We start from the raw sequence: 13,777 nt of genomic DNA on the forward strand, positions 1-13,777 counted from the left end.
AGTGACATGCACAATAACCCAGTAATTAAAATGATAAATGACTCTACTATACCCACCTCACAGTGATTGGCTGATGGAGACCGGTAGGCTTTGAATTCTTACAAAAATAAAGCATTATTATTTAAATCACAAACTTGGCTTCAGATTCCTTCTTGTGCTTCTCACAATGCCTGGTGTTCAATACATTTTTTTTTTTTTTTACAGATTACTTTAAATGCAGAGATTTTTCTCTATTGAAGATATAAAAGGAATCATTGTCTCATTTTTGTAGGTTATTTCCCTGCTCTGTCCCCAGCACCTAGAACAGATCCTGACACAAAGCAGGCACTCATTAAATCCTGTTTGAATGACTGAATGGAGAATCTAGATTTGTTCCCAATGACTCTGGACGGCCTCTAAAAATACTGAATGCCATACACTCAGACATTAGGTAAATATTTCTTTATTAAATGATTAATTCCATAAATAAATTCTTCTCACTGAATATAAAATTAAAATCATTTACAAATTATTCCAGTATTACATTTCCCCACCCTCCCCGAAAGCTACATTTTGATAAATAAAAACATTCAGTCTTAAAAACACCTGATTTCTGTTTGCAGTTTAGAGTGCAGATAGCTGCCTCTCACAGACACTCACAGAGTGTCACCTTCAGGAAGGGATGAACCCCCTCCCATTTACTTCTGTCAAAGGATGAAGGCTTTAACTGTCCAAGTAATCTTATTATCTTTTACAACTGCAGAACCAAAAGGGAAAAAGCCTAGAGAAAAATACGCTTACCAAATAATTTACAAACAGAAAACAGAACGTCATCAACACCACAAGCTCCAAAATGAAGCAGTAACATGTGCTCCAGTATTATGAAGCAAAGTATTCTCCATCGCAGCTGCATTAGTGTCCATCTGCACCAGCACACCTGGCAGTTTCGAAATACCTTAATACTACTCAACAATGAGCAATGCATCCCTTCTACAATGAGTCCCTTCACCCCCACCGCCCCCACCCACGTCTCCGCGATTCTGGCACTCTTCTCTCCCATTTGTCTACCCTTGTGCTGGAAACCCAGGTAGCACTTAGTCCCTAAATTTGTGAATGTCATTGAACAGCCTGTAGAAGGGAAATGCCGCCTCATTTGCATGGGGGCAGTTGTAGTTGCATTTGCAGGACTGGATCATCATGACATTCTTGGAAAACATCTCCCCATCTTCGCAGCGGAACCGCATCTTCACAGTTCTGGTCTGCTGGGGTGTGCAGCACCGGCCGTCCACGCAGGAACCACAGTACTTGGGCCGGTATTTCTTCACACTTGAACACCCAGCGTAAGTAAACTTGACTGGTTCGGGGGATTTCTTGGTCTTGCTGCATTTCTTGCCCTTCTGTAAGAAAGAGGAGAGCAGGAAAGTTAGGGGCGATGTTTCTCTTTCTTGGAAGAGAGGTTCACACCTCACCCAGCTGCCCAGGAACTGTCTACCTGTCACCGCAAGAACTTACTTTCAGGCTGCTGTACATCGGCTGTCCACAAGGCCGCACTTCACAAATCCGGGTTTCTTTCAGCAGGCGGCATTCAGGGTTGTCATTGGTAACTCGTGTGGAGATACCAGTTCCACAGGTCTTTGAGCACTGGGACCATGAAGTTGTTTGAACGATACATTTCTGGCCATGTAAAGAAGGGTTGTATAGGATGCGAGGTTCCGTTCCAAAGACTAGAGGAAAGACAAGAGGAAAGATTTCTCACAGGCGTACTGACACAAACAGATTCAGTACTCATTTTATAAAGTTTCAAACTAGGAACATATTTCAGTACCATGTCTTAGGGGCTGTCTTAACTTACCAGGGAGCTGCTTCAGAGAGCCACCTTTTCCAAACGCAATTAATTCATTGTTTCTCGTTAACTCCACCTCTGAGGCATCGAATGTGGGCCCCTTGCCCAGGAGGTCGTCCCTGTCCTCCATGGGGTCCTTGGCACCATCCTCGTCACAGACCCACTCCTCACAGCACTGCCCGGTAACTTTGACCAGCCGGGGGTTGGGACAGCCCAAGTTGGGGAGAGAGAGTTCTTGGGGACACAGAGGAATGCAACCCACGGCGCCATCAATACATGTGCACTGATGTTTACAGTTGGGCTGGAAACTTTCTCCGTTCTGGTAGATTCTGGAGTTATATTCACAGGGTCTGCCCTCTGACTGAGCTGCAAAGGGCACCAAAAGAGCAAGGGAGAGGAGGATGAAGTTAAGATTCCAAACCGTAGCCTGAAACGCATACATATTTTCTGCTGTTAAATTCAATTTATGGTAAAGCTCCCTACAATTCCCCGGAGACTCCAGACCAGAACAATAAGTTAGTCAGGAATCACTTTTCCGTATGCGCTTTTCGTTGGGCCCAGACACACTGAATTGCATTCCAGACTGCTGAAATCATGTGCCTTTCTGCCAAGCTACCAACAACAAAGCATCACCATACATGGTCTCAAAATTACTAAACTTCTGGACTACGGGGACTATTATTTTTTTAAAGGGGCCAAACCACAAGCATCTTACCTCTGCAGATCCCCTTCAGAGCGGTGGAGCTGGCGCCGAAGTTGCATTCCAGCCCCTTGGTGTGGTCGCAGGGCTGCGTTTTGCTGCAGTCCTCGTTGAGCTGCTTGGCGCAGACCTTACAGCAGCCGCAGCCGTCCCGGACCAGCCCGACTCCCGGGGCGCACTTGGGCGCCTCCAGGGGGCAGTGGCAGGCGGCGGGGCAGGTGGAGAGCGCCTGGGGGGGGGGGGAGAAGGCTCGTGTGAGACGCGGCGCTGAGCGCAGGAGGGGCGCCCAGGGAAGGGACGAGGGTCTCTGACCCTGTCGGCAGGGGGGATTCTGATTCCGTACAGCCGGGCCACCTCCGGCAGGGCTGTGTCCGCCAAGAGGCCTCGGACACATCTTTAGGGGGTACTCAAAGAGCTACCCCGAAACGCCCCCGAACTTTTTAGTTTAGTTTTTTTTCTGCCGTGGGCAATCTGGGAAAAGGGAAGAGACTGGGAGAGAGGACGCAGAAGCGGTGGCAAAACTCACCAGCCTGGCTAAGTGGAGCAGGGTGACGGCGACTGCGAGCGTCCTGGCGGTGCGAGAGCTCATTGTGGCGCGCAGGAGGAGTCCGGGGGAGCGCGGAAGCAAAGACGCCAACACACCGATGCGCAGCGGACAGGCCCGGCGCGGCTGGGTCGGGGCGGCGGGGGCGGTGGGCCGGTGGCAGGGAGGCGAGGGCCGGAGCTGCGGGAGGGCTGCGGCGTCCTCGGTCGCGGTCCTTCCGGAGGAGTGCGCGGAGGGCGCGGGTGCTGCTCGGGGGCGCTCTCGCTCGCCGTCTGCCCCAGCGCGCAGAGCCCGCCTTTTTATGGGCCGGCGCGGCGCCGCGGGTTGCAGTGACGTAGGCTCAGCCTGCGCGTTCCAGAATTCTCAAACATCTCAGGAATGCTGGTTGGCGCGGGCTGCTGCCAAGCGCCTCCCCTGGCTCCGTTGCACCTTTCTTTCTTTCTTTTTTTTTGGGGGGGTGGGGGTGGAGGGTGGGGGAGTCCTGGATCCAAGAAAACAATCTTCCGTTTTTCCACTTGAAATAACGACTTGTATTGGGGAGGGCTCTTTCTGGCGTGATGGTGGTGATGGTGGTGGAAGGGGCGAGGGGGGCGAGTTCAGAACTTTGCCTGTCCTGGGAGGGCGGGAGGACCTGAGAGGGAGGAACAAAAGTCGTTTTGTTTGGTGATGCCGAGGTGACCGGGCAGCCTTGGAAGCCCTCACCCGGGAAGGCAGCGAGCTGTTTGCCTGTTTACAACCAAGGTGAGAGTCAAGGTATCTCCTGAAGCGAATGGGAAGGGGGAGTGTGTCTCTGAGCCAGGAATCGACTTGTGGACGTCAGAGAAGCATGCTCGGATCAAGTCCCCAAGCTTTGGCATGGTGTTTATTAGCCAAGTTAAGTGTATTGCAAATTAATACCCGCAGTGGCATTTATGAATGAGAAAGGGGGGAAATCAACTTCCCTCATGTCTGGCAGGTTTCCAGGCCGAGGTCTTCCCCCTCCCGCCCCCCACCCCCCCTTTTTGGTATGTCGAACTTGTTTGTTTTTGGAGGTTCCCATTTTAGTTCCAGCCCACTGCCTGGGTTGGAAGTCCGAGAGGAAACGAACGCAGGGAGCTCTCTGGCTGGCTGACTTACACTTCCTGACGGATGCGGGAGACCGGGTAAGCGCTTCCAGCCTCCCTCCACTGGCGGGAGGCGATGCACACTAAGCCGCCAGCCAGAAGCGGAGGGACCACCGTGGAGTGATTTGTACTGAGATCATCACCTGTATATACTTCAAGGTCAAACCAGATTCTAACACTACTGTGTCCAAGGATCTCTGGAAAAAGCAGCCTCCTTAAAGCTTGAAAGTGTTGCGGGATTTTTAATCCCGTTCCTTGGGACCGCTTAGAAACCTGCCGTTTCAAGTGAATTGCAATGCTTTTCTCTCCAAAAGAAAAAAGAGACATAAGAGGTTTAGGGTGTAATATTCTGTAATAAAAATGTTAGCAGGTTTTAAGATCCTATTCTACTTGCAATACATTCAGTAGAAGACGCCCCTACAAAGCAATTTAACAGCATCAATATCGTGAGTGTGATTGATAAACTTTCCCTCAAAGTTTCTAAAATATCTTATGTATGTGTTTAGCAAAACATACACAAGAAATTATGCTACTTTCCTTTTTATATGTGCTTTAGAAGAAGAAATGCATGGTTCTTTTGTCCTTTTTAGTATTTAGGGCTGTTCAGTCTTTATAATGCAGCAGTCTTGATTTGGAAGGCCTTCAGTGCTGACTTTTCTGTGAATGACTGACTGACAAGCACAATGAGAAGCTATTGTAATGAAAACACTCCAATGAAGAGAACCGATAGGAAAGAGTTAAATTTCATTCATACGAAAGTGCCCTTTCATAAGTCTATGGCTTTTACTAGAGGGAGTGGGATCTCTAAGGCTTTGTTGGAGGGGTTTAGGGTGGGGGGCTTAATTTTCAAGACAATAGATTATCAGGTGTTATGCAAATAAAGTGAGGAAAGTCTGGGCCCTATGTTGTACCCCGGCCAATCCATCAGTTATTGTTTAGAAAAATGGTTTTTCTTGTATTAGGGTTTCATTATTGTTTCCTTCGTAATGAAATGACTGGGGACAGGGTGAGTAAGGGCAGTGCAGGGTGGAGGAGGTGGTGAGAGAAAATGGATGGAGAGGAGCGTTCCTGGCTTCTGTTGTGGTGTCTTTTCTATTTGACTTCATGGTTGTAAGTATTTCCAGATGGTGAATCAGACACCAGACGTAACAATATTTCCATATTTGGGTATAGCAGTAGCTTGCGTTTTTAACATTTTTCTGCCTGTTATCCAACCACAAAGCATTCTTGACAGCTTCAAATGTTGTTAAATATAGACTTAACTTCTGTTCCCAGAGCAGGAATTCTTTGGAATTCCTTGTTTTTCACGCAATCTGTCTATCATGATTTAAAATAAAAATCACAGTGGATGATCCAACTGGCCTGTGTATATACCTTGTTCCTTTATTGAAGTGTGTGTGGGTGTGGGTGTGGGGCAAAGAGATTCATTTTACTGCATAGCATTCAAACACACACCATTCCTGGAATTCCTTTAAAAATCAGATTAAAGTTTTTCTAACAAGAGCGTTTGGGTTTGTTTCTGGACTTTAACTGGAGAATCTTGGAGGATGAGTTTGCACCAGGGGAGAAATGGAGAACCCTACCATCAACTGCCCATTTAAAGCAGGCGGTGTGTTATGGGAGGGGGTTTGGGAAGGTGTAGCAAACATGGCCAGGAGGTGGGGGAGAGGGAGAGACTGGAGTAACTTATGTGCACAGCCTTCCCATATACTATGTCCTGGTGTGCCTGCTAGTAAACCATGCCATCAGGGGAGAGGAACAGCAGCTTATGTGGACCGTCCAGAAACCTCAGCCGTCCTGTCGCCTTCTCGCCGCCTCTGCTGAAAGCTGCAGATCAGTTCACGTTGACAGATTGGAGGGGAAATGTGCAAATATTTATGGGTAAGTGTTGCTTCGGGTGCTAATTCTGCATGGCTCTTTTGCTCTGTTTCCTCCCTCTCTCCCTATGCGGGTGCCCCACGGGGGAATAACGGCCGCCTTGTTTCTTTGGGCTGCAAGGCACGGAGAAGGGACTGCTTGTCTTCTGCAGCTCCTGGCTTTGGGCTGAGCGATGGGGACGTCTCTGGCCCGCTGCTGCCAGGCAATTTTAGGTCACCCAAAGAAGGGTTCACTGTCTGGCGGCAACTGAGAATAATAATTACCTTAAACCTGGCGACTCCGGTTTCCTAGCCCTGAACCAGTGGTTTTCAAACGTAAGCGTGTCTCAGAATCACCTGGAGGGCTGGTTAAAAACCGATTGCTGGGTCCCATCCCAGAATTTCTTGTTAGTTACATTTCTAACAAGTCTCTAGGTAAGGAAGCTGCTGGTGGTGTGGGGAATCAAACCCTGGGAACCACTGCCTCGGACGAGAGGAGTGCCAGTGATAGCTGTTCCTATGTACGTACGTGTGTCTTCATAGTTAGGCACTCACCTGCACACCTAGTCTCACAACGCCCCTTTTTATACCACCGTAATGAATAGAATAATTTATGGTGACCGGGAAAGTGCAGCTTTAAGGTGGTGCCCCGAGCCATCCTTTTTCTCTCCACACCCCTCCAGCCCCTGAGCCCCACCCAGGGGACTGATGGCAGGGAGAGCTAGAGGAAGCCGGGACGGCCGCGGGACCCGGGGGGCCGACGCGACAGGATGGGGCACGAGGATGGGGCACGGGGCCGGGGCACCGGGACGCTCTCGGCCTCCTGCTGCCCGCCGCCCCCTGCCGGCTGGCTGGCCCGCGCGCCGCAAGTCGCCGCGGTTGCCAGGACTCGAGGTTTCCGGCGGCGCAGGACGTGTCCAGCCTTAGCCCATATTTGGTGAAAGTCTTTCGAGACGCCGTCATCCAGCTCTCGGGGGCAGCGGCGGCGGCGGAGGCCCTAGGAGCCGGCCCTGCAACCGCGGGGCTGCCGCGCTGCTGAAAAGTACCGGCGCCCGGGCTTTGGGCCGCGGGTCCCTAGGGGGTGTGGCGACCCAGCACGCGGTCCCTGGGCAGACGGCCGCCGCCCATCCCCCTCCGCACCCCGGCCAGAGCCGAGGGCCGCCCTGCGCTGCGTGGGAGGCTAGCGCGGAGGGTGCCGCGGCCTGATTGTGTCACTTTACCCGTCCACCCCACTCACTGCTGACTTGTCCTCCCAGCGGGTCAGTGAATTGTGGCGCTGGGCCAAACTTAAAGGGTACGCCCAGGCGCGGGGTGTGTGTGTGTGTGTGTGTGTGTGTGTGTGTGTGAGTGTGTGTGGGGGGGGGGGCGGTGTTTGCTCAGACATCCAGCCCACCCGAGAGCGAGAGCGGGGACATGGAATTGACTCTAGAGAGAAACCCCAAAGGGCCTTATCCCGTTATCCCTAAAATTTAGAGATGCTAGAGCTCAGTCTTGGTTTTTCTTAGTCTCCCACCACCCCTGCCTCTTTCTCATCAATAAGTTCCATGGTTGGGGGAGGGGAGGAGCGGGCGAGGGGTGAGAACCCTGCGTAAGAAGCCCTCGCTCTGCCATCCACCAGCCTTGTGGCCCTCCATAAATCTCTCATCCTCTCCAGCCCTTCTATTCTTCATCAGTAAATTGGGAAAAAGAGACAGCAGGTAGTAAAACTGGAGCGGTGCTTTTCAGGGCTGAATCTCATGCCATCCTGTCCTAATAACGACAGAAGTAAACACGAATATAGGGTTCACTCTATGTCGGGCAGTTTTGAATGCCTACTATAAATTGACTCATTTAATTCTCCAGTGTCCTACTGAGGCAGATTCTCTTTTCCAACACTACTTTCTATCTAAATGAGGAAATAAAGGCACAGTAGGTAAGTGACTAGCCAAAGGGCACTCATCTACCAGGTAGCAGAATAGGACTCAGACATCTTTGGTCCAACCGGCCTTACACTTAACCACTCTGCTATACTGTCTATTCCCCATCTCTTCAGACGTTCAGGCCTGTCCTGGACGTCTACTGGAAATTTACTTGTATTTAACTATCACAACTTACCCAGATATTCCAGGATAAATACATCAGATAGAAAAATGGTTAGCAAGCTAACTGGAGCTGTGCTAACCTCTGAGAATTGCCTAACGTACTGGCTTTTGGAGGAGGTTAAGGAGAAAGGTGTTCGTTCTAACACAAAAAGTCTTAATGGAGATAAGGTTACATGGTGGACTTTTTGGCACCTTAGCTAGCTTATCTGGGACCTTTGAGGTCCTTCTGACACCTCACAAGCCACATTGATCTGGAAGCACCTTCTTCTAGAGTTAGGCTTGGTCTGGTGGGAACTGCATTTGTCATTAAGATAAGGTTTGGGATGTTACCCACTTGATGGTTCATTGGTCTGAGTGATCCTCACAGGCTGGATATGCTTTTAACCGGTGTTTTCCAACTATATGTTATGAGTACAATTACCTAAGTATCTGAAGACAGATTGTTTTTCCTCCCTAAACCCCAGATTTATTTGCAGCTCACTATGTGTCATCGCATTGTGGTAAGCACTGGTGACATAAAAAAGGACTTTAACTAACTGACCTTCCCTTTGAGGACTCTACAGTCCGTTACTGGAGTGGGTACAATGTGCTATGTGGACACTTCCCTATCTAGGAAATGAGGATAGAACTAATCTGAGTCTGAAAGGTTGATCAAGAATCTGATACAGGGAAGGGCATTTGAGACAGAGGGAACCGTGCCTCAACCATGCTTAACAAGGGTCTACCTGGTATGGCTGGACCATAGGATTCCTTTGGGGAACTGGCAAGAGAGGTCAGCTGGGACCTTCTGCAAATGACTTTTCCTGTCATGGCATCAGGCCTCTGCCCTACAGGCAGTGTTGTGAGCCATGTGAAGTTTTGCCTTGGTTTCCTCATTGTGGGGACAGAGTCCCAGAGAGCAGTTTCCAGGCTCTCGGCCTCACGTGGAAAGGTGCTGGCTCCGGTAGTAGATGGCCATCAGCTGTGACTAGTTGGCAATCAGCTGTTACCAGTTAGCCATTAGCCACTGATATAACTGCCATGGCTAAGCTAGCAAGCTACAGAGTGTGGATTGAGGATTGCAGAGAGGCGGATTGCAGTTAGCAAGTGAGGTTGGTTGGCAGAGAAGTGGATGGCAGGTTGCGGAATGTGTGGCTCCTGCTTCCTGTGTTTCCAACCCAGCTGCCAGGAGAGTGTGGTGGTATGACTCCCCTATCTATGGCTCCGTGGGTGTTCCTTTTTGGCCTCACCATATCCTGCGTTCTTGTGCTGAGAGTGGGAGCTGAGACCCTGCATGACCCTCATCTATAAGGTAATGGTGTTACCTCAGCTCAAGGGACATGAACTGAAGGACTCACAGGGGTCGGCTGGTAACAAAATGCCATTTCCAGGATTAGTCCCGGCTGACACCTGGCTTTGTTTTTAGGGAAGCGTGGGGATAATACAGACCAACTATGGGGGATTGAGTGGTTGGTACGTGAAAATGTAGGTCCAGTGTTTGTTGTCTCTTTTTATAAAGAGACACTAGAAATATGGATTTTTATGTGAAGTCTTTCAGTTTTTAAACTGTTGGCAATTAATGCAAACAATGTTAAAATGCCACCTAACTGTGGGAAAAACCAAAGAAGACAATGTCTGGGCCCTGCCAGTTGTGATCTCTGCACTGAATGTCTCCGGTAACCTGTCCCGGTGCAGCATTACTACTTCCAGCCACTCCTGAAATATCAGGGCACAGGACCCTAGGCTCCATTTAACTGTCAGGTTTAATTTTTATTTATTTATTTATTTATTTATTTATTTATTTATTTATTTATTAGATTTTATTGGGGAAGGCGAACAGCACTTTATTGGGGAACAGTGTGTACTTCCGGGACTTTTTTTTTTTTTCCAAGTCAAGTTGTTGTCCTTTCAATCTTAGTTGTGGAGAGTGCTGTTCAGCTTCAAGTTGTTGTCCTTTCAGTCTTAGTTGTGGAGGGTGCAGCTCAGCTCCAGGTCCAGTTGCTGTTTTCTAGTTGCAGGGGGCACAGCCCACCATCCCTTGCGGGAGTCAAGGAATCAAAATGGCAACCCTGTGGTTGAGAGCCCGCGCTCCAACCAACTGAGCCATAAGGGAGGCAGCTCAGCTCAAGGTACCGTGTTCAATCTTAGTTGCAGGGGGTGCAGCCCACCATCCCTTGCGGGATGCGAGGAATTGAACTGGCAACCTTGTGGTTGAGAGCCCACTGGCCCATATGGGAATCGAACCGGCAGCCTTCGGAGTTAGGGGCACGGAGCTCCAACTGCCTGAGCCACTGGGCCGGCACACCAGGATTAATTTAATTGGCTAGACTTTCATTTGTTTTAAAACCAGGGCAGCCATTTGATTCAGTTGTAGGAATTTATACTTTATCAACAAAATTGGAATAAGTGTCTTTTCTCATTTTCTACTTTACTCACTCCCCAAACAGTGTTCAGTCTACCTCTTTCTTTTTCCCCTGAACTTATTTTGTAAGCAGCTGGCATTGCCTTGGCAGCATGATAGGAAACACTTTTGTTTTTTAGGGCATCCGTATCCAGTGGGAACTATATCTGTTTATTTCCTCCACCTGGCATCTGTCCATAGGAAGCCAGGCATTTCTAACCTCCTTACCTTATAGAGTTTCTCGTTGTGTGATAACGTAGAAACATTTCATTGGAATGGACCGGAAGGCACCTCTCCCACTCCACCCTGCAATCCATCTTCTAGACATGATTGAGCAATATGAGATATATTAATGATAAGTCACTATCAAATGGGTTGGCACCAGATTCAAGGGATTAAAAATTAACCTCCACCTCTTGTGTTTTATTTCCAAAGATACCTGTCTCTCTTCATTGCCCACTTAAAACCACACATACTACATTCAAAATTTAGAAAGGATTTGATTTGGGCCCAGTACACGAGCACTCAGGTAGATCCTACAGAGAGGTAGAAGCCATTTATTTGTGCCAGCTTTTTGCAGTTCCAAGGATTAAGTGTAAAGGAGGATTCTGGAAGTTGGGTTGATCATGTAAAATAAGACAGCAGACATGTTTAGTGCTCAGCAGAATGCTGAGCTTAATAAATTACAATGATCTACTGCTAAGTACCACCCTTCCCTTCACTTTTACTACAATTAGCATGACCTAGACTTATTCTCTAGAGAATATTCTGTGTTCTTTAGATTAGATGAATTCTAGTTAGAAAATCATTTGATAAATGGCATATAGGTGATGTGATTTAAAGGTCCATCCAGAACAGCATTCTGGCTTCTGAACAGCAATGGCCATCTAGGGAAGCACTCAAAAGGCCTTTCTTGTCACAGAATTGCAACTTTGCCTACAGGCAGTGGTGAGCCATGAGAGATTTTGTCTTGGTTTCCACATCTCTAAGATAATGGGATTGCCCCAGCTCAGGGGTCATATACTTAAGTGCCCCAGGGATCAGCCATGTATAAAATGCCATGCCTGAGGATTAATTCCAGCTGACACTTGACCTTGGCATTGGGGAGCCATGGGGATAGTTATATCTATGGGGTCTGGGTTTTGCCTACTAAAGACTAGGCAGTCAGTATATACAGAGTTAGTGATCTCATCTAATGCTTATAAACAACCCTGTAGGGTGAGTATTTTTATTTAAATAATGAGAAAACAGGCTTAGCTTGAGTCAGTAACAGGTGCAAAGACACAGAGCTATTAAGGTAGAGCCGAGTGTCTGTCTCCACAGGCCATTCTTTGGAAGAAGAACTTGGTAGTGCCCTCCATAATATCTGCCTTAAAGTTTAGGAACTAGAACTCAACTTCTAGACTTCCCCTTAACAACTGACTGTGGATGTCACTTAAATATATTTCCAAACGTTTCTTGAGCTTTTTTGTGTTTTCAGTAACCGTGGACCCTAGTTTCTTCATGAGAGTTTGGTAATGAATGAGTTAAACAGTAAAAAAAGGTTCCTTCCTCAGGGACCATTGTCTGAGCTTGTCCCTATTTCCTCTGGAGAAAAAGAGATGTGTCAGAACACAGGAAGAACTCAGAGATTGAGAGCTACTTCTACTGTAACTTAGTCATCCATTGATTTTGTTACCTGAGGCAGATGGGGCTGCCACATCCTTCCACCTGTGGTCATCCTCACAGCAGTTACTAAAACCCTCCAGGCACTCACCAAGAACACCCTGTGTGTGCTTTAGGAAAGGTGTCCCCAGGTCTTGGATGTGGGGTGGGGGTGGGGTGACCAAAGTTATGGCGATAAATAAAAAGCAGAGAGCAATTTTAGATTCGTGCTAGGCATTTCTCTGAAATCTTTTACCCCTCTTCCTTGATTAAATTTTAGCTGTCCAAAGAAAAAACTAGCAGTTTTTAAACTTCTTTTTTTGATGTAGTTGTTTCTAACTTTCTTTAATTAAAGTATAATTGACATATAACTGTATTAATTTCAGATGTCTAACATCGTTTGATGTATGAGTATATTGTGAAGTAGTTACCACTTCACAATAAGTCTAGTTAACATCAATTATCACACATAGTTACATTTTTTTTTTCTTGTGATGAGAACTTTTGAGATCTACTCTCTTAGCAACTTTCAAAGATACAATACAGTGCTATTAACTAGAATCACCATGCTGTACAATACATCCCCAAGACTTCTTTGTTTTATAACTGGAAGTGTGTACCTTTTGGTCACCTAAGCAGTCAATTCTTAAAGGACAAAGACAATATGTGGTCAGTGCTTGAAATTTCGGAGGCTGTCGGAAATGCTGCTAGGGGAATTAGGAAGTGTAGAATACACAGTAAAGCACTGCAAGTCTAAAAGACGGATGGTTCAGTTCAATCCTATAAATATGACATGTATGAAAGGCTTCGTGCTAGGTGGTGATGCAAAGAGGAATAATATCTAGACTTTGCCATCATGGTTCTTGCAGCCTAGGGGAGATACAGATGCTTAAACAGATAATACAAAACAGTGATTCATGCTCTGAGTGCAATGCAGTTAAATTGCTTTGGGAATACAGACAAGGGGCATCTGACTTTGAGTCCCATTCTTTAAAGATGTGAGGTCTTGTCTGATTTGTATATCTCGATGGATGGGAGGGGTTGGGCACAGTTGTTCCCTAACATACACATTCCCTCTGAAGCTGGCAATTGCAGAGAACATGAGCATCTTCGTGAGACATCAAAATAGACCTAAAAGTGAGAACCTTAGGATGAGCCTTCTAAAAATGCATGATTATAGACAGGACCAACCCTTTGGGTGCTGCTGGAAATTCTTATCATTATAGAACCTTCTTTCTGAGAGGGGAGGGAAGAGAACTGATATTTACAGGGCACCTGCCACAAACCAAATGCCTTAGGCTATCTCACAATGTTCAAAAGAATCCTCCAAAATGAACATTTTAACACCTTTCTAAGCTTAGGAAATAGGGGTTCAGAGAAGTTAAGTTCAAAGAAGTTAACTTGCCCGAAATCAGACAGAATGTCATCAAACAAGGATTCTAAGCCAAGATTGATTCCAAAGCTAAGGCCCTTTCTACGTCTCTGCTACACCATCCTGGCTTCCTGAGTTTCCACTCCCTTTGTGAGTGTTCTTTTCCAGTATCTTTTACTGTTACTTCCTTGCCTTTATAGAGACAGCCCTTTAACCCTTTCTTTTCTTTTAATTTCTACATTTATTTGATGTTTGCAAATATAAAAACCTTTTCT

General features: G+C 47.3%; 1 protein-coding gene across 1 annotated transcript; it reads right to left on the reverse strand.

The window, feature by feature from the left end:
* Positions 1-206: 206 nt before the first annotated feature.
* Positions 207-3,334, reverse strand: CCN1 (cellular communication network factor 1). Its single transcript, XM_081055552.1, has 5 exons — positions 3,049-3,334; positions 2,538-2,751; positions 1,832-2,188; positions 1,492-1,703; positions 207-1,376 (listed from the first exon to the last, which is right to left on the reverse strand). The coding sequence occupies exons 1-5, from the start codon at positions 3,109-3,111 to the stop codon at positions 1,074-1,076; spliced, it is 1,149 nt and encodes a 382-aa protein (XP_080911678.1). The 5' UTR covers positions 3,112-3,334; the 3' UTR covers positions 207-1,073.
* Between the last annotated feature and the right edge of the window lie 10,443 nt (positions 3,335-13,777).

Source organism: Rhinolophus hipposideros, assembly GCF_964194185.1.
Source record: "Rhinolophus hipposideros genome assembly, chromosome: 8".
Taxonomy (NCBI): Eukaryota; Metazoa; Chordata; class Mammalia; order Chiroptera; family Rhinolophidae; genus Rhinolophus; species Rhinolophus hipposideros.